Consider the following 22,880-nt stretch of genomic DNA (forward strand, 5'->3'; position numbering starts at 1 on the left):
TGGCAACAATTTCCCATCAGGAATTTGAGCCCATATCCAATCCAGCAACCTGGAGAGAGAACTGTACCAGAAGATATCCTTAGGTCCTTAAGCATTCCAAAAACATGAAATTATAGCACTATTGCATACTATCCGTTGACTTTCACATTCGGTCTGGCAGCAAGCACTAAAAATGTATGGGGTGCATTTTACATAACATGCTAATTTGAGTACATTTGTTTAAAACAAGGTACCGGGCCCGGGGGGAGCTGTTCGTGTGCTCCGCTGTGGTTTAAATGATCTGATCAGCGGCGATATCTGCCGCAGGTATTGAAATGGCCAAGTTTCCATGGTAACAGTGTCTTCTTTTCCTTGGGCTACTGCAAGCCATAACTCGGGCTCCCCCGTCTGGTAACAAGGGAGACCTGCACAGTTGACGTCATCTTTATCGTCATATTCTTTTTTTAATTTTTATTTTTTATTTATTTAACCTTTATCAGGTAGACCCCATTGAATTATAACTCTCAACTCATGGATAAAGTTGTAGGAAGGCATAAATCAAGGGAAGAGCATCAAATGGGTAGCTGTATTTTTCTAAAATATGTTGCTTAAAACAGGGTGCACATCACAAATGAGCTGTCAGGCAAACCTCTATGTGGGCAACCTTTACGTAGAAAGTGCCAAAGAGATGGGGAAAAATGTCAGTGAACCAATACAAAACATTATCATTTCACAAAATGTCGTTTTTGGAACTGATTAGCATTTTGACCAAAAAGTATCCGTTTGGTCTCACCCTAGTAAATTCCTTCCTTAAATGCTTTCTTGCAAACTCCTTTTATTTCCCCAAACCAATGGTTTCCTTGTTGCTACGGTCAAAAATGCTGTTTTGTGAAGTGGCAGGAAATAAGAATAACATTATTATTAATACAGCTTATAATACCATGATTCAGAAAAAGTAACAACAACGCTTAGATGCGTTTATTTTTCAACATAATATAAAGGCGATCTATAATGATGCAAGCCATAAATCACAGGTTCTATCAGCACCTCCTGGTGGTCCAAATGTACAGACATTAACAATGACTAAATGCCTTTTACGAATGTATGTATTAGCCAGTACATCTTCAACTCCACCTTGTGCGTGAGAGCTTTTTTGCAGTCCTAATAATGTAATTAATGTTCACCTAAATCATTAAGCTAACATACATGACTAATTAGATGCCACCTCGAACACTAGGTGTACATTAATTTAGCGGGTTAATATGTGTTACTTAGACTGTGTCTGGCAAGTATAAATAGTCATAGGCGACTGTTCACCATAACATATCAACCTCATCATATAACCTCAATAATATATAATTTTCCATTAGTAGTAACACCAAGCTAAATTAATAAAATAACATATCTTTTGAGCTACTAACGTCAGGACACAGCCAGGCAGCATCAACTGTCACCATAACAACGTTCCACGCGCTCATTCATTCCTCCGCTGACAGCCCAGAATGCACCGCACGCGCGCTGCGCTGGACCAACCTGATTGGATGATATTCAGACGTACCACATTGCCACATTTAAGGGAGTGTATGTATATTTTTAGTAGCTAAAACATAATTGTGTCGATCGATATTTCTCTTTGAGTGTCCTTGTATGCTTCATATTATATGTTTATTGTGGAGAGAGTATTATCAATTATAGCAATGCGACTGTTTTACTTTCTAAATTGAAGGATTTCACAGCTGTACCTGTGGTCAATGAAGATATATTATCGTCTCTACTGACGACACTGAGCTAGGTAAAACCATTTCTTAGCGTGGGTGAATCGTATAACCTCAAGGACTCACGTTTGAGGGAAGTTAACAAACCTTGCACGCAGATTTTCATTCATATTAAAATAAACTATTGAAAGTATTAAAGACTTGATCGCAATGTATTCTTCATGACTGAATGCATCAGACTCTAACTATATGTGAATTGTAAAAGCCCCTTTAACTGCGTCCATTTGTGCCTGCCTTCCGCATTCTGCCAACTGAACAGCACTGCAGCTCAACCAAACACACAGGGTCCTTTTCTTTATTCCCTCCCATGTACAGAATTTTACCTTTCATTAGTATAATGAAGTGAAAGTTGATACCCTGTGGTTGCCGGTCCCGCCAATACTGCGTAGTGATTTGCTAGAACCAGGTATGCTTTCTAATTAATATGTAATAACTTAATGAATGTTCAAATTGTGCCGTGGATTGTTGTGTGATTGGACTTTGCTGCTGTCCGTCTGCTACTATGTTGCCCAACCAGCAAGTTAGACTTGCCCTTCCCCCTTCAACCTGCACCAACATCACTAGCCAATGTATCGTGTGGGCCTCAATAGAAACTAACAATAATAAAAAATAGAGGCACTAATATTACGGATAGCAATAGTTTTGCCTGTAGACAGGAATAAACGAATAATCCGGATTTTATTACCCAAGGACCCGGCAGAGAGGCACGCTGTACCATAGGATTTTTCAATGTAAGAAAATACCTGTAGTTCTACAGTTGGCAACATTTGACAGAGGAGGAAGTCAGTTAGACAGGTAGACACGCATTGAGTGGGACAGCACAGCACAGCAGCTAAACTGGCCCGAGCTGCTTTAAAATTGGCAACCGGCATTCGACGAGTAGCTCTTTGACCTACTGGGTTTTTACGTGCTAATTTCCTTGATGGTACAGCTAGCTTCCTTGCTATTTTCTGTCGGTAAATATATTTAGCTGTGTATATTTTTACTTTGACTCTTCAGTGGCTATATTCGACATTTGCTGTATTCTGCATTTGAATCTCAAGCCCACGGGTGTGTTGGTGTGTTCCCAGTTGTGTATGGCTATGCGGCGTGTAACGATGCCGTGGGGTGCCGGGTTTGTCGTGGCGGTGCTGTCGCTATTGGCTGAACGGTGTCGGGCGGACGGCGGGGGCCCAAGCCTGGCTGAACGTGTAATCTGGGCAGTGAATGCCGGCGGTGATGCTCACACGGATCTGCATGGTATTCATTTCAAGAAAGACCCGCTGGAGGGGAAAGTCGGCAAAGGTGAGTGTGACTCTTGTAGAGGGGTGTAATAATGTTAGCGAGGCAGCTACAGTGTCCTTTATCTAACGTTAGTTGCGTAGCCAACTGAGCACGTAAGATGGAGAGGATGTGGAATTAAGTTATCTTACAATATCAAATTGGGTTGGTTTTAATTAAACTGTAATAATTACAAAAGATAATATGCATAATTTGTCAGTGCGTCTTGATTTGAGTGTTTAACGATGATTAATTAATGTTGACACCAGTTGTCCCCGTTGAGTGTAAACGAACGCGGTAGAGACGCTTAAGGTGAAAAGTCTAAATTGCATAGCTGTCATTTCCCCTGCTAGCTAATAGCTGACTAGCTATTTGTTCTGAAAGACCACAGACTGGTTCGTCAAGTCCAACCAAAGTCAATTCACAATCGCTTACAATTTAGACGTTTGGAAACGACGTGTAAACGTAGCAGTTTAGGCAAGGTAGCTACGTCTTAATGGGGTTTTAATGTTCCTGCCATGTGGACCCATTCGCCGGATCGTGATCTGGGTCCCCCCTTCGGTTAAGAGACTAACAATCCGGAAGGGGTAGTTCTCTCACTTTATTAACGTTGAAGGATATGCACTTAATTTGCTTAAACGGGAAGTGAAAGCGCCTGCTGTTGCATGTAAGGATATCAGGCCTCTGTAGTAGGTTTACTTGAATTTGTTGAAGTTCAGTGTTTTTTTTTGTTTTGTTTTTTGTCTCTGCATGGACAGGGGTGTGGAACTAATATTCAGTTTATACTGTGTGTAGATAATTACATTTTCACGATGAACATATTTTCTTATAGCGTTTACATTGCATTACAGTCACTTAGCAGACACTCTTGTCCAGAGCGACTTACAAAAGTGGATAAACAGAGTCATTACACTGATGTTGTCCACTTTTGTAAGTCGCGCCAAGCCACATGTATGCCATGTCCTCTGTTTTACTGAAGTGATTGTAATGGCTGTGTGCATTGTATTAACTGTAATGCACACAGCCATTACAATCAGCGCAATAGAACAGAGTACATTGCATATAGGCTACGTCGTATGGCGTGATGTGTGGTGTTATAGTGTAGTAAATTTAATCTTAATGTCTCCTATCTGTGCTCTCCTACCTATAGCTTCTGACTATGGAATGCGCCTGCCCATCCTACGCTCCAGTCCTGAGGACCAGATTTTGTATCAGACCGAGCGATACAATGAGGACACATTCGGATATGAGGTGCCAATCCGCGAAGAAGGAGATTACATCCTGGTTATGAAATATGCAGAGGTCTACTTCGCCCAGTCCCAGCAAAAAGTAAGGTGCAACCTACAGCATGGTCCTGTGTTGTCTTTAGCCATATCAGGTGATTTGTTAAGTAGATATGGTGAAGCAGTTCCTTTCATGAGTAATATATTGATGTAACAGTCAATTATTGAGGTCAAAGAAAAAATGAGATTCTGAATTGTATTTTAAGAACTGCTTAATTTAGCAATATTGATTTTAAACTTGTGATCTTAGACCTTCTGGAAGTGTGTTTGATGAAAGTTGTTTAAACACAGTGTATTTACAGCATTTTCTGTGCAAGGATGTTACCTACTCTTTCCTTTATTGAACTGTCACTCTCACCCTCCCTCACAGGTGTTTGATGTGCGACTTAACGGTCACGTGGTGGTGAAGGACCTGGATATCTTTGAGCGAGTGGGTCACAGCACGGCCCATGATGAGATTGTGCCCTTCTCCATCCGCAAGGGCAAGCTCAGCGTGCAGAATGAGGTGTCCACCTTCAACGGCAAACTCACCGTGGAGTTTGTCAAGGTAAGGGACGTAGTCACCCTAGCATGTAATATGTAAAATCACTCTGACTCCCAGTGGTTCTAGCAAACTAAATCTCTGACACCCTGAGGTATACCTACAGTTTGTGCTGCGATGTACGTAATCTTCATTACAGGCGTTTGTCCTGTTCTGAAAGTGATGCAGCTCTGTTGGTGCCCATTTTTGTGTGCGTCACTGTGTCTCTTTATGGAACTTTGCCTTGTGTTGTGTGCATTCATGGCTGGTTTAAACTTAACTTTATTTTCTTTTGCTCCTGTCTTTGTAGGGTTACTATGACAACCCTAAAGTGTGTGCACTCTATGTGATGAAGGGGACTCTGGAAGGTGAGCACATCCACATGGGTTACTGGGAGAGGGGAAATAGCAAGTAGCATTCATCTTGCATAATTTCTGGCAATTATGGTGTTTTCAGTAGCCCCAGAAAGAAAGATGATCTTTCCTGCATTCCTATTTTTTTCCTTGACTGTTGAAATGATTGTATTTTTCCTCCAATCTCCGACTTTTCCTTTTTCTCTCATTGCTAGGATTCTTCCCATTCCTTACTGCAGTCTTTCATAGAGCAGTGTTAACATAATGAACTATAGCAATCCAGCAATTCAGAGATAGAATCCAGGATTAATCCCACCGATACACTTTCCCTACCTCTGCTCTTCCCTGGTTCACCCAATCTCGCTTTTCCTTTCACAATCTCTACTTCCTACTTTCCCTACATCTGCATTTCTTCTCGTTTTCCCCTTTTTGCTTCCCACCCTCATTTATTAATGTTTCCTCCCTCTGTACCACCATTTCTTCTGCTGCTGTTCCCTCCTCCTCCCTCCCCTCCCTCATCTGTGCTCTCTTTCCCTGCTCCCCTTTTTCTCTCTTTCTCTCCCTCCCTCCTTCCATTGTGATGGTCAGATGTGCCAAAGCTCCAACCTCACCCTGGCCTTGAGAAGCGGGAAGAAGAGGAAGAGGAGGAGGAAGATGTGGAAGGAGGAGAGGAGGGGGGTAAGAAGAGCGCCTCGACGGCGCCCAAGCACAGGGTCCAGTCGGGACCCCGAACGCCAAACCCGTACGCGGCCGACAACAGCAGCCTGATGTTCCCAATTCTGGTGGCGTTTGGGGTCTTCATCCCTACTCTGTTCTGCCTCTGTCGGCTGTGAGAACAAGAGAACGGGGGAGGGGACTGGGGGAGGAGTGGGGACATGACGGACAAGAGGAGAGAGGGAGTAGAGGGAGAAACCACGGAAGAGGCAGGTATACCGACACAAGAAAACAAATGGAACGAGTGGAGGGAGAAAAAGAGGACGACAGACACACCAAGGGGAGTGAGGGAGACTGGGAGTACTGACAGAGATGGAGAACGGGTGGGTGAGAGGGTCACAGCAGAAACGGGTGCAGTTGAAAAGGATGAGAAACAAGGACATGAAGTTTCCTACTCCATTGACTAGGGAGAGGGGGAGAGAGGAGCTGGAAAGGGTGTGCTTGTGCATGCATGGGTGTGTGCAAGAAATAAACTGACTGGTGACGCATCCAAACACAACACCACTGTAAAAGACAATGAAAATCACTCCAATTCCTATCAGATTCACATGTATGCAGGCATAGACATACACATGCACGCACACACACATATACAAGAAAGGACTGCTTTCAAACCAGATTGTCGGGTCTTACAGGGAGGTGCCATACTTTGGGATGTTGCTAGCAGTTGGCTGTCCCCTGCCATGCCTGTGTGTGCTGCTTTAGTTGTGGTGAGGTGCAGGTGTGGAGGGAATGGAAGCATTGCGCGCTGCAGAGTGACAGATCTTTCAGGAGAAGAGATTTACTCAAATTGGAGGGGTCCATTACCAATCCAGTAGATTTCAGGGTAAGAAGAAAGCATGGTCTGTGATTGTGGGTTATGCAAAAAGCAAGCAATTGGAAAAATGCCTTGAAAAAATAGAGCAGATTCAGTGGATGTGTGCTGTTGATTTCATACATTTTCATTTTTGCTTGCCTTTTAAAAAATTTTGAGTTCTCAATTTTGTGCTTTAAGATATTTAAAACATGCCCAAGTGATGAAGCCAATTGTTTTAGCTGGATAAACCAGATCTGAAGCTTCATGCCACAGCCTGTTTGTGGGGAAATGTCAGGTGGCTTCAGTTTAATTTGTAAGGGCCATAGTACACTCACTTGCTGCCTTTTAATTTAGTTTCAGTTGCTGTTCCACTGCTCTGTTCAAGGGCAAACAAATAGAAGGACACTTCCATACTGCAAGAATTGCTCATTGAAACCGCTGATTAAAATGGAAGACCGCATTTGCTTACTGAGGCACAAATAATCTGTATTCCCCACAAACCTAAGATGGCGTGCAAGGTGTTCACTACTGTACATTTCAAAACGTGGGGGGAAGAAAAGCATGTTGCCTGTGAAAGGAATTGAAGTTCACTTTAGTATTCCCAGTGCATTACAATGTGCTTTACAGTTTCCTTCAAATGTTTACAGTAAATGAGAACTGCCCAGGACCTGATGCTGTGGTTTGCATGACGGAATCCTGTAGTAGTGTCTGTTTGGCGAGATGATTCACCAAAGACACAGATGGGCTACAGCTTTGGGAATTATTGCATTGGACCTGTGTCGAGTTCTAGATTTTTGTCATTTTTCTACCCTGGCAGAAATGTCCCTTTATCTGTGACTTCGCCCCTGTTATTGGTACAGTCCTGGGTATACTCTTGAATTCCCGCTCAATAAAGATATGGCATAGCATATGACCTAGGCTCCACTGTAAGAGGCAGTGAGGAAACAAGTTTATAATGTGATTAAATAATGAGTTTCCTTAACACAACGGTACAGCATGTGGAACGGGCCAGTTCAGATCTGTATTTCTGTCTTGGTGGTGAAGAGACCTTTATGTTGTTGTTGTTTTGGGTTTTTTTCTTTTCTTCTGAAGACAACAGTCCCTTGATGTATCATCACTGCCTCTTTTTCTTTTTTTATCTTGAGCTATGCAGGCCTTCCGTAGTTTCTCCAAAGCAATCCACTGTTCCATGATATTTTGCAGTGCATGCTTGAGTATGGAGGGTAGAGAATGCTTGTGTGCTTTGTTACCTCAGCCTCTACAGTCAAGGTTTGCATTGCAGGATTTCATGCGACAGTCATTTTGCAGCTAATGCTTACATTTAATGTGCTGATATTAGTTTGAAGGGTATTTTTGATCTCTTGGAATTAAGAGTTCAGATTATTGGTGCTGTAGTATTGAATCTGAAACAGCAAGGTTAGTTAAGGATGTGTGGTTCTACATATGTGCCTGTCTTGGGGGACATACAAAACAGCAGTGCTTAGTGGCTGCTATAGGGCTGCCATTTTGGTGGTGGCCTGAAATGTGTGACGGAGGAGGATCTCCCACATGTGCAGGTTTATTCTTTCATTTTTTGGACATTACACAGTCCAGTGAATTTCCCATTTAGTGCAAGTGAAGACGGTTATATCTCAGCACCCTACGAAGACCCCAGTTAGAACAATTTATGAAGTGACAACAAAATCTGATTGATAAAATATTTGCTTTCCAGTCTTATGTTATTTTCTGGGGGACATAGAACTTTGCATAGAAGTTGACTTTTGGTGTTTCCCATAATTTTTCTTAAAACTCCATTGCATTTCCAATATCCTTTTCCTCCCTCTGATCTTAAAAACTTCCTCCTCAATATACCTGTTAATCAGATTGAGAGCAATATGCTGTGTATTCTTGTTTGAGTCACCAAACATCTGTTGATGTGTGTATATTTGTGCATATGTCAATTTGTGTGTGTCTGGAGGGAGGTGGATTCCGTCTGTCTGCATCAAAGCATCTTTCTCTCTGTACTTGTGAGTGTGTCTGGAACACAGCCCTTGAGAACACAGGACAAATCTCTCAAATGCAGAGATTCATAGCAGATCTTTTATTTTCTGTCAGCTTAAATACCATCCTGACTGGACTCTCAAATGCACCTAGCCAAATTAAGTTATTGTTAATCCAGGTCTGTAAAATGGCCCTTAATAACTCCAGGTGATTAGGCAATACAGTTTGCAGTAGAGGGGGAAAAACAGACTTGTGCCATCCTTCCAGGACAGTGAAAAGATAAAACAATCAAACAGAAGCACCTTTTTTCCTTTGTCTGAAAGCAAAAAGTAATTTCAAATCAGCACCAAAGTTGGAAGCTTTTCTCTTTGTTACGGTAAATGAAAATCTCTACACAGTGCGTGTGTATATAAGGTACAAAATCACACTTCTAGTGTGTTGAGGTTGTTTCTTTCTTTAAATCTTTATTATGGCAGCATGGGTTTTTAAATAGCCATCTTAACGAGGGCAATATAGCCTTTCTGTTATGGTGGTGAATGGAGGGAATGGTCAAGAAAAAAATGCTGGACAAACAGCCTAGTAGACACACTGACTGATGGTCAGGAAGTTGGAGAATGAGGCTAATCTGAAAATGTGGGTCACTTTGCTTTTTTGTTGTGTAATTTAAAAAACAGGATTAATAATATTGATAACTGATTAATAAGAATTTGCAACTTTTTAATTTTTCCCTCAGGATTTCGGTTTGTTTGGTTTTACCTTTTACAATGCTGTTTTATTTTATTGGTGTGAATTTTATTTTTAATTTTTTTAATTTTTTTTTTTTTTTGCACTGCCTGGTGTTATAATTTTAAAGAGCATTTTTCTCATTTGTGTATAGTTTTGATTTGATTCCTTGTTGCCTTGATTTTGAATACATGCAGACATGCTTTACGATCCTTTGTTGTGACTGGTTTTGTGTGTATTAATTTTTTTGCATGGTGCAGTTTGCATGGTCATTTGATCACTCATGATTTCTTTTTCAGTTTTAATTTAATCACATAGTATGTTTTACCTGTCATTGAGAAACGGGTCGTCTTGCATTCGTCTCGGCACACAATTACATGCTTTAACAGTTGGGAACCAAAGACACAGCCACGAACCTGACCGGTGGGGTGACTAGACTACGGAGACACCATTCACACCTACTCTACTTGGGTACATGGGTCTAGGGTAAACTGCGAGTAGCCTACTCTAACCATTGTATCGACACATTGTATTCTGGTCTGACTGAAAGTGAGTTGGAATGAAACTGGTGACTGCTGTGAAGGCTTTTAGAATAGAACCTATCTTCCCCTATTGTTCTCTCTCCGTTTACACAGTCTTAAAACACAAATGACGGACAGATTAAAACAAGTCAGAAAAATCCTCCTTCCCGTCACCACAATCTCTGCTCTTGTCAAAATGCATCTAAATTGGGAACTGCTGACTAATGTTAAAGTTGCTTCTTTTTAATAAATGTCCTATTTTATTTAAATTGCAGCGTTGAACGGTGTTTTGTATTACAATATTTCTTAAAGTGCGTGCACCTCATTACCCTGCATCGCTTGTCATGCATTTATGCCACACCGACGATAGAATGGGCAGTAACACAATTCAGTAAAGTATCTTGGTTGGATAACATTTTTTGAACAAAGTAAATCTTGAAACAGCTAACCATAACTATAGAACGGACTGCAACCAGTTCAACACGCCAAGGTGTAAATACGGAAATCCAACCCAGAAGAATATTCTTGAAATATATTTGAATATATTAGCTGAGTCAACAGAAAAACACAAGAAACTGGTGAAGTACAATAAAACAAGGAGGGGTCACGGCTGAGTACACAGCGCAAGTGTGGAAGTAGCCATGACAACCGCCGAACATGTGCAGCCAATGACAGGCAACTCTTCTCAGCATAGTCTCTCCATAGAGACGCAGGACGCCATCTTGAGCTGAGCAGTCTCTTCCACGCATTCGAATACGTTAGCCAATTAGCTGTATAGTGAAAACGGACTACGAAGAAATGAGCGGTCCTAAGCCTCGAGCCGAAATGCCAACGAATGTAAATGGCCCAGATACTGATGCAGGATCCACAGGTCCTACCAGAGACCGCAAGCCTGCTGGAGGTGTCCTGAAGAGACTAAAGTCCCGGCGAAACCAACCGGATAGGCGGCCTGTTACGGAAGAGGAGCTCCGGGCGCTGGGCAGAGACATCACTCCAGATGAAGTCCTTGGGCTACGGGTTGTCACTCGAGGTATATCCGAGGGGAAGGACTGCCTTTCTGATGCGATTTTTGGTTGGTTTGACTACGGCTAAGGTTACCGATTGAATGTTGGCGAGGCAGCTGGCTGAGACGTTACATTGCCCATCAATAGCCAAATTGTTAGCCAGCGAGCCAGTTTTGCTCCACTCTTTAATGACCAGCTAGCTACATCCGTTGTATATCTAGCTATCGTTTTTTTTTTGTTTGTTTTGTTTTTGTTTTTTTGGAATCAGTTGACAAGGGTAATACTATGTGCAATTAATGCATACAATGGTTTAACAGCGAATTAATACACAGCAGCAGTTAGAGACGAGATAATAAATATATGTCAGTCGACTTCGATAGATGGACAGCTAACGCCAACTAAGATTGCGAAATAGGCGACGGGCTAGCTAGTATATATTGGATACCGTGGTTTACCTCGTCATTTTGAATTGGATGTTTTTATAAATCAAAAGGGGGCTAAGTTATATAGCAAGCTAGCTCACTACAAGCGATCCGCTCTACGCAGTGACAGGTGTTTAACGTTAGCTGTAAGTTAGCTTGTTACCGACCTGCCAGCTTTCTGGGGAAATACGTTCATTTTATTTACGCAGACTGTTTTATTTAACCAGCTAACTGATTAGCTATTTTGGGACGGGAAGTCTGCTCAATAGACTGCCTGATGTTGAGTAACTCCATACGTCTTTTTGTGCCCTTTCTAAGCACGCACAGACCCAGAACCGGGATAAAATTATCATCCGACATTGCAGGCCACTTGTTGCCTATAGTGATAGATGACGATCATATGGTGCACATTCATAATAGTTGCACCGGAGTTGCATTCATGCGTTACTTTCCTGTATTATTATTACATTTTCGAAGTAAAATTGTAAATCATCTGAGGTCTCTCAGGTCAGTGTGCTTGCCCCTAAATCAGTGTATTGTATGGATGATTATTTAGCCCAAGAAAAGATCCTTCAACTAATGGTATGTTATGGTGCCTAGAAAAATTAGGCCGAGATAGGCAAGCTTATGCTTATGGTGACTGAAATAAATCCCAAATTGTATCATTGACGTTTTTCAACAGACCCCTCCTAACAACACAGTTCTGTTCTGTCAGAAAGGACTCTCCATCAGCCAAGACATGTTAAGTATTCATCAAACAGATAAAGAAACAGTTTAGCTAAATGAAATTATTTAAGGGTCCATGGAGAGAATACACACACACACACACACACACACACACATACACATATACACACAGTGTCAATGTATGTACAGTGGTTGTTCAGAACAAGCACACCACATGTTGTTGCTTTGCACAGATCAGTTCTGGCAGAGGGATTGGTACGTAGTGCACAATAGTGGCAGCAAATCCAAAAAAAAAGAACATGAGCTGAACTCTCCTGTCTGGATTGACCAGATTCCAACTGAGGTTAGATGGTCAATGCTGACCGATCTGTTTGCACACCAGAGCCCACAATCTCCCTTAAGCAACCGGCATGATAAGGAAAGCAAAGCAGGCTTTTAAAATCCAAATTGATTGGTCTGCTTTTGAATACTGCAGTGGGGTAGCTCCCTGTAGCAACAGATTCTGCATGCTTTGAAAGATTAGTTGTGCCTCAGCAATATGTGGTGTATCTTTACATGGGCAGCACCACCAAATACACCAAAGACTTAAAGTATTGCTCATTTTCTCAAATGTGGAGACCACAGGCTGTGAACACCCCGATAACAGGCTATTGTAAAGTCGGTAGGTCATCAAAAGCTTCTGTAAATATCCTTCAGTGCACGTAGAAACTGTCCGGACCAATCATAACACGAAATATTAACTAAAATAATGTATATTTAAAAAAAAAAAAACAAAGTGAACTGTCGCTTGAAAAAATTAGTGTTTTAAACATGGAAGGAGATTCAGAAAAGCTTCTTTTGTCTCTCAAAATGATCAGAAAGCTGACCCCCCTCCCCCCCCTTCTTTTTCTGTGTATCTCCAGATTACCTGTGTAAACCAGAGGACAACGTGTACAACATCGATTTCACGCGCTTCAAGATCAGGGACCTGGAGACGGGCACGGTGCTGTTTGAGATTGCCAAACCCCCAAACTGCGGTACTGCTCAGTCTGCCTAGCCCATACGCGTTTGTATCGATGTGATTTGAGTTCGGGTTATGAAGAGGATTGTGAGATTGGGGCTTTGGGAAAAGTGGTAGACAGCATTGGTTTTTTTCTCCGTTTTCAGACGCTGAAGAGGATGATGAGGAGAATGTAGATGGAGACTCCAGTGCCGGGCGTTTTGTTCGCTATCAGTTCACACCTGCCTTCCTGAGACTGCGCACCATAGGTGCTACGTGAGTAAATTAGACACGTTGCTTAGACACACACATGCACTCGTACATGTGCAGGCATCGGCTCAGTAGTGTAAAGTTATCCTGTGTACTTCTAGTGCAATTCCCTTGAATTACCCATAGAGGGCTTCCAGTTTTTGGCTGCAACTGAGTGGCCTGGGTACAGCTGTGTCCTTGAGACTGCGTGCGATTCATGTTTATTAATTCTTTTAAGTGGTTTTTTCAGGAAGTCCTGTGATGCAGGGCTTTGTTCCTGTATGTTATTCAGCGAAGCACTCTTTTCTTGTAAAAGTTCTCGGTTGTTGGCTGAAATCAATCGGATACTACTGTGGATAACGTTGTTTGTTTACACAGCAATTATGAGCACTTGGCTCACTCTTTGCTCAACAGTTCACATACATGAAGGAACTTAGATAATTGCAAGTTAACATTGCAGTGTTAATGCATTTTAAACCATATCATTACCCCTGTATCCTGGGCTTTAAAGTGTAACCCAGTATTTGTACCCAGTGTTATACAGAATTGCTCAATTCTATTATACAGAAATGGGAATATCCCATAAATTGAGGTGCACACTGTGTAAGAGTTTTGGATGGTTGTCTTGATTGTATTGATACTAAATACTAACGTTGCAGGTGCCCTATAGTGGTCCATTTTGTCATACAGTACTGAACATGTTGTGAAGGTGCTGTACGAAAAAATGCCAAGAAGGTTCAGCGCTCACCAAACTGATACGGGCTGCCTGATACAGGCCATCATTTGCACTCTGGAAAGCCATAAAATGCAATTAGCATTATTTTTTCAGGGCCAACGCTGCCACAACTTTACCTGAGCGTGATTACATTTCTCCATCTCTCTCTTTCTCAGTGTGGAGTTCACTGTGGGCGACCGGCCGGTGAACAGCTTCCGAATGATAGAGCGGCACTACTTCAGGGAACGCCTCCTGAAGAACTTTGACTTCGACTTTGGCTTCTGCATCCCCAACAGTCGCAACACCTGCGAACACATATACGAGTTTCCCCAGTTGCCTGAGGATCTCAGTGAGTCTTTGCCTCTTTCTCTGCCCACTTCACTTTGCCTTGTATAATTTTATGTCCCCTCATCTTGTCTTCAGAAAATGAATAGTAGTCAGGCAGGCAAATATAAACAAATATGATGCATGCAAATGTATTGACAAGCTGTAACAGAAATTGTATGGTGTAAATATTCTTACATTTTTATAAGATGTAGTGTTTGTCATGTTAACATTACTTCAGTAATTTAGTACTCGGGCATTCTACTCCATTAAAAATGTAATTTATGTGATGGAAAAAGGTTTTAATGAGGAAAATAAGTTGGTGTCTGCCTTTGTGCTTTCTAATGCCTTCTTGGAGTTAATGTCAGATTTGAGAGAGATTGTTTCTGCTCAATGCTGTTATTCGTTGGGGAAAGTTACCATGGAATGTCAATTCCAGGAAGCTCACAATGGGCTATTATTGTAGCTGCTTCTTTCTTACGTGGCATAGCCTTTTGCACCCGTTTACATTGCAGCAGCTGCAAAACTGCTGTTGGACATTGACAATATGGCTGACAGCTGAAGCATAAGAAAAATCTGTTTTATTTCAATTGCCTTCACTGGCGTGTCAGTGGAGTGATTCTCTCCCCCTCTTTCTGTGCAGTTCGTCAGATGGTGGAGCATCCTTATGAGACCAGATCAGACAGCTTCTATTTCGTGGACAACAAACTCATCATGCACAACAAAGCAGACTATGCCTACAACGGGGGTCAGTAGTGCAGAGGGGGAGATGAATGTATGTATGTATGTATGTATGTACAGTAGAGCGCACCACAAGGTCACACCTGACAATACACATCATGCGGTCCCAGGACTCTCACTTATGACTTCAAACATTCCAGTAGGCCTTCCCACTCCAAACAAAAAACAAAGGGAGGGAGAGAGAGAGGAGAGAGAGTGAGAGAGGGAAGAGACAGAACCAGCACGTTTTGCAAGTGATACGTACCTCTTTTATTCCCTCATTTTCATACTACACGAGCCTCCTCCCTTCCTTTTTGTTTTATCAAGCACAGTCCATCTCATAATTGATGAAGTGGTGTATTGTTATGTATCACGTGACTGACGCCATGGCCCTGGCTGCTCTGCCACGCCTCCCAGTGTTCTAGCGGTAGCATTTGTAACGATGAAGACCAGAATACTGCTGATTATTCATTGAGTCGATGGAGCGCTTTTTCACAGGATGCTTTACAAAGCGGGAGCGGGAACCGCACATGTAGCACACGCCTGGGTGATGCACTGCAGCCACCATGCTACACATCAGCAAGGATTAATTAAGCCAATTAAACCTGGGGGATAATCACGTAGCCAGACCTGGGAACGACAGGCACGACACTTTGCATCGCACCCGCTCCATTTGTGCTGTGGGATGGTTAATGAGCGCAGAGAGTTGGAAGCCTGCCTTTAATGTTGTCCTGAACAAGACTGGGCAGATTTACCTTCTCCTGCTCAGCATAATGATCTTCATGGCTTCAGACGACGCTGTCGTGGAGCTGGAGTGGAACTGCTCATTCGTTTATTCAGTCCATGAAGACGTTCCACTTGTAAAGTAGCGCCCGGTCCTTAACGCTTCCTTGGGCCTTTATCAGTTTCAAATGCTTCAGTCCCTCCATATCTCCCACTGTTAAAGAGTGGATGGCCTTGCACCCCCTCATTGTCCTAGCTTATGCATATTGACATAGGCCTATGGCTGTAACCTTGCTAGAAACCCAATGAGAATGTGATGTTTTAATTGGACTATCTATATTATACACCTTATCAAGTCTGACCTAGCATTATGTTTTTTTTCTCCTCTTTCTCTATTTCCACAACAGATCTGCAAGTCACAGATAATTTTAGTCTGACAGCTTTCGGTGAAATTATGTCTCAGAAAGCGCGCAAGCACTGCCAATGATAATTTGTCTGCCTGCTTGTTGTTACAGAGGTTTTGTGGGGGAAATGTTACATGATTTTAAAGGGCCTGCTAACAAATTCTGGGTGGTTTAAATCAAGTACTATGAGTGGGGAAATTCTTTTAGTCCTCTAATGAAACAGTTCTGATTTTAAGAGAGCAGAAGAGACTTACATTTTCAGTTAATGGGAGCAGGAAGAATGTATGAGGGAAAACAAATGGGAGAAATTGCACAATTTGGATCCCCCCCGCCACCCTTTACAAAATTGCCTTTTGAGACATTTGTTTTTGTATGATCTTCATATTGGTTTGCTTGGAGTATTCACAAAACATTGCTCGAAGCCAGCAAAGCCTTTGCTTGCATTTCTCAAGAACAGAGCAGTGCCTGGATGAACTGATGTAGTTGTTACTTTGCAATTGAGAGGCAGTGAGAAATCAAGCCTGTATAAAGTTAAATTACTTCTGCTGAGGAAGGGAATGCATTGCATGTGCTGGCAGATTGGCATTCAACACCTCAACCACAGTCACAGATCAGCCATTGTCTGTACAGACTAAGTCACACCACATCCGCCTTATTTTTTAATAGTTTTTATTGAATTTCTTAATCATGGTGCCTGAAAGATAACGCGATGGTGCAGTGAGTGGAGTCAAAGCCTAAAACAGAAAAGAAAGCCAAGACTCCCAGCCAAAAAGCTGAATCATTTAGACAAACTTGCAAGTGACCTTAACACATCTTTAATGAGTTGAATGCACAGTGCACAAAGATCAAAGGAATGGTGTTTGTGGTTTTCACACACTTTTTTTTAGAATGTACACGCCTCCCATGAATGCTGTGTGATTCCTGAATAGCTAGTTCACATTCTGTAAAATTAAGAAGAAAAGTGAAACCTGCTTCTGCCGCTACCATTTATAGACGTACATATTTATAAAAACACAAGTGTGTACTTCATTTCCAACGGACACAAGCACTCATAATTATAGCACGTACTGTCCATGTCCAGAAGGCCTCAGTGCATCTGTAGTTGTTGCGCAAGTGTCCTTCTTGTCATGGACAGCCGTCTGTTGCTGTTTCTCAGGGTTTGCAGTCTCCATCTATTGCTCGGCCCCTCCTGTGCTCACACTTGATGTCAAATGCATATGTGCGCTTTTCTTTTTGAAACGCGCAGACGCATTCTTAATTAGCGAAATTGGGATTCCGGAACGATTTTTAAATGCACAAACTGGACCGGTTCAGTCACAGGGTACTGCTCACATTTCCCCTGATCTTATAAAAAGGCTAAATCGTACACTTAGGCATACTGCTAGATGTGTGATATTAGTTGTAGAGCAAGGACAATGGGGATGAAAAATATCCTGTAAATTAGGTAGTTGATCACAAGCTCAGGAATAAGTATCCAAAGGCTTCACTCCACAACCAGGTTTGAGGGTAAATCTAGATGCATCTCCTGTTAACCCTTTCCTCAGTTCCTTGAATTACTATACTACAGCAAATATGTATTTTCTCCCAATCTTTTCAACTTGAATTTTGATAAGCCAGAGTAACTAAGGGTTACAGCGCTACCGTCAGTGCAAGAATGTATGATATAGAAACTGTAAATGAAGTGCCCTTTTTTGTGCATCCTAGTGAGATACAGGGTGTGTATGTATGTATGTAGGCCAGTGGTGGGAAAGCTTGGTCCTTAAATACAGCTGACTTTCAGTTTTCATGATTTTCTCTCCAGCGACTAGCTTCACGATCATGTGTGTACTGTCTGGGACCGTGCGATGGCATGGTGTCAAGGGAACATTTATTTTTAAAAAAAGGAAAAGATTGTTTGCAAAATATCTGGATAATGTCTGACTCTGTGGGCTCAGACAATGTATCTCTTCAATTTGCAGCATAATTGTTGTTATTTTTTAACTTCAGTTAACATATGGGAGAAATTCCTTGTTTCAAAAAAATAAGCAATTGAAACCTTAAGTGGCTTGACAATGAGAAACAACTGTGGCACTCAAGGACCACGCTTGCCCACCATTACTGTAGAGTATATTAAAGTTATATACTAGAATTCGATTGTTAAATCAGCTGACCAGTGTTAGTGGTTCATATTCTTAGTCCTTTTCTGCATTCTCAGCACTGCAAGTTTTTGCAAATGGTGACTGTTGGTCAAGGAAGGAAATTGTCCTTAATGGTTGAAATTATAACTCGTATGTATAACTGGTTAGTCTAGTCTCCAGTAAATTTGTATTCTGAAAAATGCATACTGGTCAACCACAAATCTATATCAAACTATTATGGTGATGAAAACACAGCAGGAAATTACTCTCAGATCCTGACCAATGAGCTCAATGGAAGTGCTTTGTAGGTGTGTTAAGTCCGTTTTCAGACTGAATCTTGTTATGAACACTAATGACGGCATTGCAATTTACATTAACTAGTGTTTAACAGCTGCTGATGTTTTTTTTGTGTCATTTTTAAATATTATTTGCTTGTTTGCTTGTTACTGATTATGTTTAAACTGGAACCCCTTTTGGTTTATACAGTTTTTCTTTTTTTTTCATTTGTACATTTATCATGTGTTCTTTGTTTGAAATAACATTTTATATGTTTTTAAATTCTTTAAAAACCCAAGTTAGGACCCAGTTTTAGCAACTAAAGAAAATCATACTCATGAAGGAATTGTCCAAATTTGATTAAAAGAGTTGCTAGACTTTTTGTTTTTTTGCTTTTTTGTTTTTTACTCAATTTTCAGGGATGTTAGACTATATCATTTACAATGATAATATCTGCCCTTGTCTTTTGTAGAATTGTAGGATTACTCTATGAAAATGAGGTAAGAATAATGCCTCTGTATTTTTAACATCTTGCCTTTTTATGTTCGGAGTGATTTTCAGGTGTTTGTACAAAATGTTATTTTGTCAAAATAAGAATAATAAATAACTTTTGATTTTCACAACTTTCATAACCTGCTTGTATTTGTCAGAATACCGATAATGAGGGATACTGGTTGCATGTTTCACAAGGCTGGCAGAGAAGCCAGAAAGTGCAATAATACATATATCTTTGGTACACATGACATTTATTGTTTGTTATACATGTTACTAGATCTGTATTATTCAGTACACTCGTACATTGAACATGTACATGCACATTTCTAACACTATCCTTTATATTCGGCAAGATTACTATAACAATTTACAGCTGTAATGTTACATAGGGATAAATAATATGGCCTTAAATATCCAGATAGTATCTAATTTCGTTGTAAACGGCTACATTAATTTGAATTCCTTGAAAATCCTGTTTCCCAAACTCGGCTCCTGAACACTATTTGGATCAGTCTGTGGGATGACCACAACATCCCAACATATAATGGAGGTTTATCATTTTTGTTTAAATTGTTGATTCAAAATTAAATGATTTTTACGTAAGAGTGCAAATGTTAAAATGACTCGTGACAAATGCTAAAAAGTTTTCACTAGTCTAAAAATATTGCTGTTGTCCTGCACAATCGACACACGAGAAACTCAAACATAGGACCTCAATACCCATAGTGCTTTGCGCGGTTAATCCGCCCTCCCTGTCACACGTGTGGTTGAACATGGCGGCGTCCAGAGGGACCGTGCTTGAAGAAAACTCTAGCAGCGAAGATGAGGATCAGGAGAAATTCAAAGAGGCCGCTTGGAGTTTTGGACCTGCTGCTACTAACGCCACCCGTCAGAATAATTCAGGTAGTAGACACTGTTAAATGGGTGCATTTGAGTAACGTAATGAGACCAGTGCATGGGTATTTGTGTATTACTAGAGATCTATTAACTTCGACCAGAAACTAAGGTTATCTGTAATTAAATTTCCAGCTTGTTGCGCACATATAGTCTAAGAAATTATGAGTATCGGTGGAATCGCTATTGGGAAGTTTTCTGACGGTGTTTACACGAGTGGTTGCAAGTCGTTTTGTCGCTACCGTTAGACTAATAATGAAATGTACGAATAACATGGCGCAGCCTGTGAACCTGTAAATTGCACTGAATTTGCCCTGTCAGGAACAAAGTGCTTCAGTGATTCTTGCTTTGTGTTTAGGTGTAGACGTGAATGACAAGCCGAGTCGAAGGTACGTTTCATTAATAACAACACTCGGACACCTTGTTCCTTGCCATTACGTTTCAAGTGCATTCGAAAAATCTTGTGTCTGATCATATCTGCTTGCCATAACTAGCATCTAATTACTCCCTCGATTCAAAAACGTACATTATTGTGGTTAACAGGGTGAGCGTGTCCCAGCACGACCACGATGGAAACGAACTTGAGACGACCCCAGAATTCCGTACACACGTTGCAAAAAAATTGGTAGCAATGCTGGATAGGTGAGCTCTTGGGTGTGAATATATTTGACTTATGATTTTAGCAAACATGGCTGTTTAGAAGCTTTACTTGTAATTTAAAATAAGTTGTTCATACAGTTGTGTTCCTGTATGTTAGTTGTTTGAGCCATGCCCTCTCATTATATTCATGTCTAGTTGTATTTCAGAGAGTACCAGTCCAGAAACTGTAGACACATCCACTGTACTGCCAGCACAAGGGAAAGATGACGAGGAGGAGGATGTTATGGAGGAAGGTGAGGAGAAGTTAGGGGGACAGGTCTGAGGTGGAAAAAAGATGTGGAAAAAGAGAAGACTAATTTAGAATGAAAACGATTTGAAACAATGAATGTTGCTACTATGTTGCTGGTATTTATTGTTTCCCTAACAGACATCTATGAAGGCAAAATGTCTTTTTTCATCTCCAGGCTTTAGGCTATTCTCTACTTCTGTCCCTGGACTGAGTGCTAAACAGCCATCTCCACCACCGCCTCCCCGACGCCCCATCCCCAGCTCAAGGTAATTTGATTAAAGTTAGACTTTCTTGGACCTGGAAGAACATTTTCTTTTTCTTACTTTTTATGAATTTTGAATGTTAGAATAATTGTGCTATTGGATCCTGTCTACAGGGACCCCTATAATTCTTACATTACATCCCAAGCAGATCAATGTATTGTAGATCCATCATTAAGTGCCCTGTTTGTAGTCTTTTTCTGAAATATGAGTGGATGACACAACATGGCTTGCAGTATTCACATGTTAGGTAGTGTATTCTGATACAGTAATGCAGTATAGCGTAAGTAATTGGATGCATTTAGCTGCTTTATTCAGCCACCCTTCTGCCTCTCCTTGCAGTGACAGTGACAGTGAAATGGAAATGCGGCTGAGAGAGGCGGCCATCTCAGTCACGGACCTCCTTCCTCCATCTCTGCTTCCCAGCATGCCTCAGTCCCTGGCCTCACCCGCCCCACCCTCTGCTGAAAAGAAAAAGAAGAAGAAAAAGAAGAGGGAAAGTGAGGGAAGAGCAGGTGTAGTAGAGGGAGAGATGGAGAATGGCAGTTTGGAAACAAATAAAAAGACAAAAAGGAAACTGACCAAAGGAGGGGCTCAGGAGAGCGAGATGAAAACAAACAGTGTAACAGTTCCTCGTAGCAAAAAGATGGCGGAACATGGGAGTACAGAGGATGAAATGGATTCAGCACAGCAGCCAGAGGAAGCCACTGTGAAGAAGAAGAAAAAGAAGAAGAAGAAAAAGAGTGCATGTGAGGGTGAGGGTTGAGGAGCAGGCTGCACCTGAAGGACTGCTGTTAGTCTTCAGCACAAGGTTTATATCCTTATTGGGCTTTGTTTATCACATAAACGTTTTGACATGGCTCCTAGGCATTTTTCCCATCATTGTCTTTCTAATTTGCAGTTTCCTGTTTTAGAACAGGTTACAAAAATCTCAGAGATAAGGGAGTGGGGAACAAGAACAATTTCACTGACTTCAGACAATAGTTCATGACAATTAGGGAATGTACCCTCCAGTTCTGTCCACTCGCCTGCTTGAGCAACACCGTATTCCCAGAGGCCCCTGAAGCTCATGTGACATTTACCGAAACCTAATCCTGTATGAGTGATCTTAGAACTCGCAAGGCCCCTTGCAGTTCAAAGATACTTTAATCCTCCTGTAATAAGTACATTTTCTATCCAGTCTGGGGGGGGGGGGGTGTTATAAAATAATGTAGAAGAACCCCTGAAGGGATATGTCCATTTTATTTTGTCTGCTAGTTGCCATGCCATCCCATGTTGTTCTGTGTTCTTTAGCATATTAAAGCACTGTGTAGTTTATGTGGGCTTAGGTATAAATGTATGCTACAGATTCATTTCAGAAGTAGAAGTAATCACCACTCCTGTTTTCAAGGTTGGTCTTCATTGACTGAGACTATTTTGTACCATTTTGTAAATACTTTCCTGTTTCTTGTTTTGGTGTTTACAAAAGCAGTAGTACCTCATGGAAATTGTGTTACTGTCTCCAGTCTCCATGAGGTATTGACTATATGCAAGAAGTTTCTGTAATAAAACTTTTTTTTTTTAAACTTTCTTCATATGTATTTTTCAGTAATCCATTTTTTGGCTGGCGCTCTTATCCAAGATGACTTATAAAGTGAAACTGCATTTTTGAGCCAAATCAAAGCTAAACTCGCTCATGTTCCTAGCTCAATGCTACAATGATAATGCCATATATTTAGGCCATAAACCCACAACTTTATGGCTGTGAGCCCCATTTCCTTCAGCGACCCCAACAGAAATTTTCCGATCCACTGTTACCACAGCTGTAGCCCTGTCCAC

General features: G+C 41.3%; 3 protein-coding genes across 8 annotated transcripts; all 3 read left to right on the top strand.

The window, feature by feature from the left end:
• Nucleotides 1–2,014: 2,014 nt before the first annotated feature.
• On the top strand, nt 2,015–9,595 carry mlec (malectin). 5 transcript variants are annotated; one of them, XM_064354130.1, is made up of 6 exons: nt 2,015–2,160; nt 2,825–3,038; nt 4,165–4,343; nt 4,668–4,844; nt 5,128–5,185; nt 5,759–9,595. In XM_064354130.1, exons 2-6 carry the CDS (start codon nt 2,831–2,833, stop codon nt 6,001–6,003), a joined length of 867 nt encoding a protein of 288 aa, XP_064210200.1. In that variant the 5' UTR covers nt 2,015–2,160; nt 2,825–2,830; the 3' UTR covers nt 6,004–9,595. The 5 variants fall into 5 exon arrangements, with proteins under 5 accessions (XP_064210200.1, XP_064210199.1, XP_064210197.1 ...); XM_064354129.1 differs by lacking the exon at nt 2,015–2,160 and adding an exon at nt 2,270–2,710; XM_064354127.1 differs by lacking the exon at nt 2,015–2,160 and adding an exon at nt 2,270–2,679.
• A 943-nt stretch (nt 9,596–10,538) lies between these two features.
• Nucleotides 10,539–18,002, top strand: unc119.1 (unc-119 homolog 1). Of its 2 annotated transcripts, XM_064354132.1 has the most exons (6): nt 10,539–10,934; nt 12,920–13,033; nt 13,164–13,272; nt 14,137–14,309; nt 14,928–15,032; nt 16,135–18,002. In XM_064354132.1, exons 1-6 carry the CDS (start codon nt 10,703–10,705, stop codon nt 16,212–16,214), a joined length of 813 nt encoding a protein of 270 aa, XP_064210202.1. In that variant the 5' UTR covers nt 10,539–10,702; the 3' UTR covers nt 16,215–18,002. The 2 variants fall into 2 exon arrangements, with proteins under 2 accessions (XP_064210202.1, XP_064210203.1); XM_064354133.1 differs by having other exon boundaries at nt 10,542–10,934; nt 14,928–18,002.
• A 1,735-nt stretch (nt 18,003–19,737) lies between these two features.
• c10h12orf43 (chromosome 10 C12orf43 homolog) lies at nt 19,738–22,632 on the top strand. The gene is made up of 6 exons (XM_064354136.1): nt 19,738–19,922; nt 20,272–20,302; nt 20,457–20,555; nt 20,709–20,806; nt 20,978–21,068; nt 21,405–22,632. Exons 1-6 carry the CDS (start codon nt 19,793–19,795, stop codon nt 21,826–21,828), a joined length of 873 nt encoding a protein of 290 aa, XP_064210206.1. The 5' UTR covers nt 19,738–19,792; the 3' UTR covers nt 21,829–22,632.
• Nucleotides 22,633–22,880: the final 248 nt, after the last annotated feature.

This window comes from Anguilla rostrata, chromosome 10 (genome assembly GCF_018555375.3).
Source record: "Anguilla rostrata isolate EN2019 chromosome 10, ASM1855537v3, whole genome shotgun sequence".
Taxonomy (NCBI): Eukaryota; Metazoa; Chordata; class Actinopteri; order Anguilliformes; family Anguillidae; genus Anguilla; species Anguilla rostrata.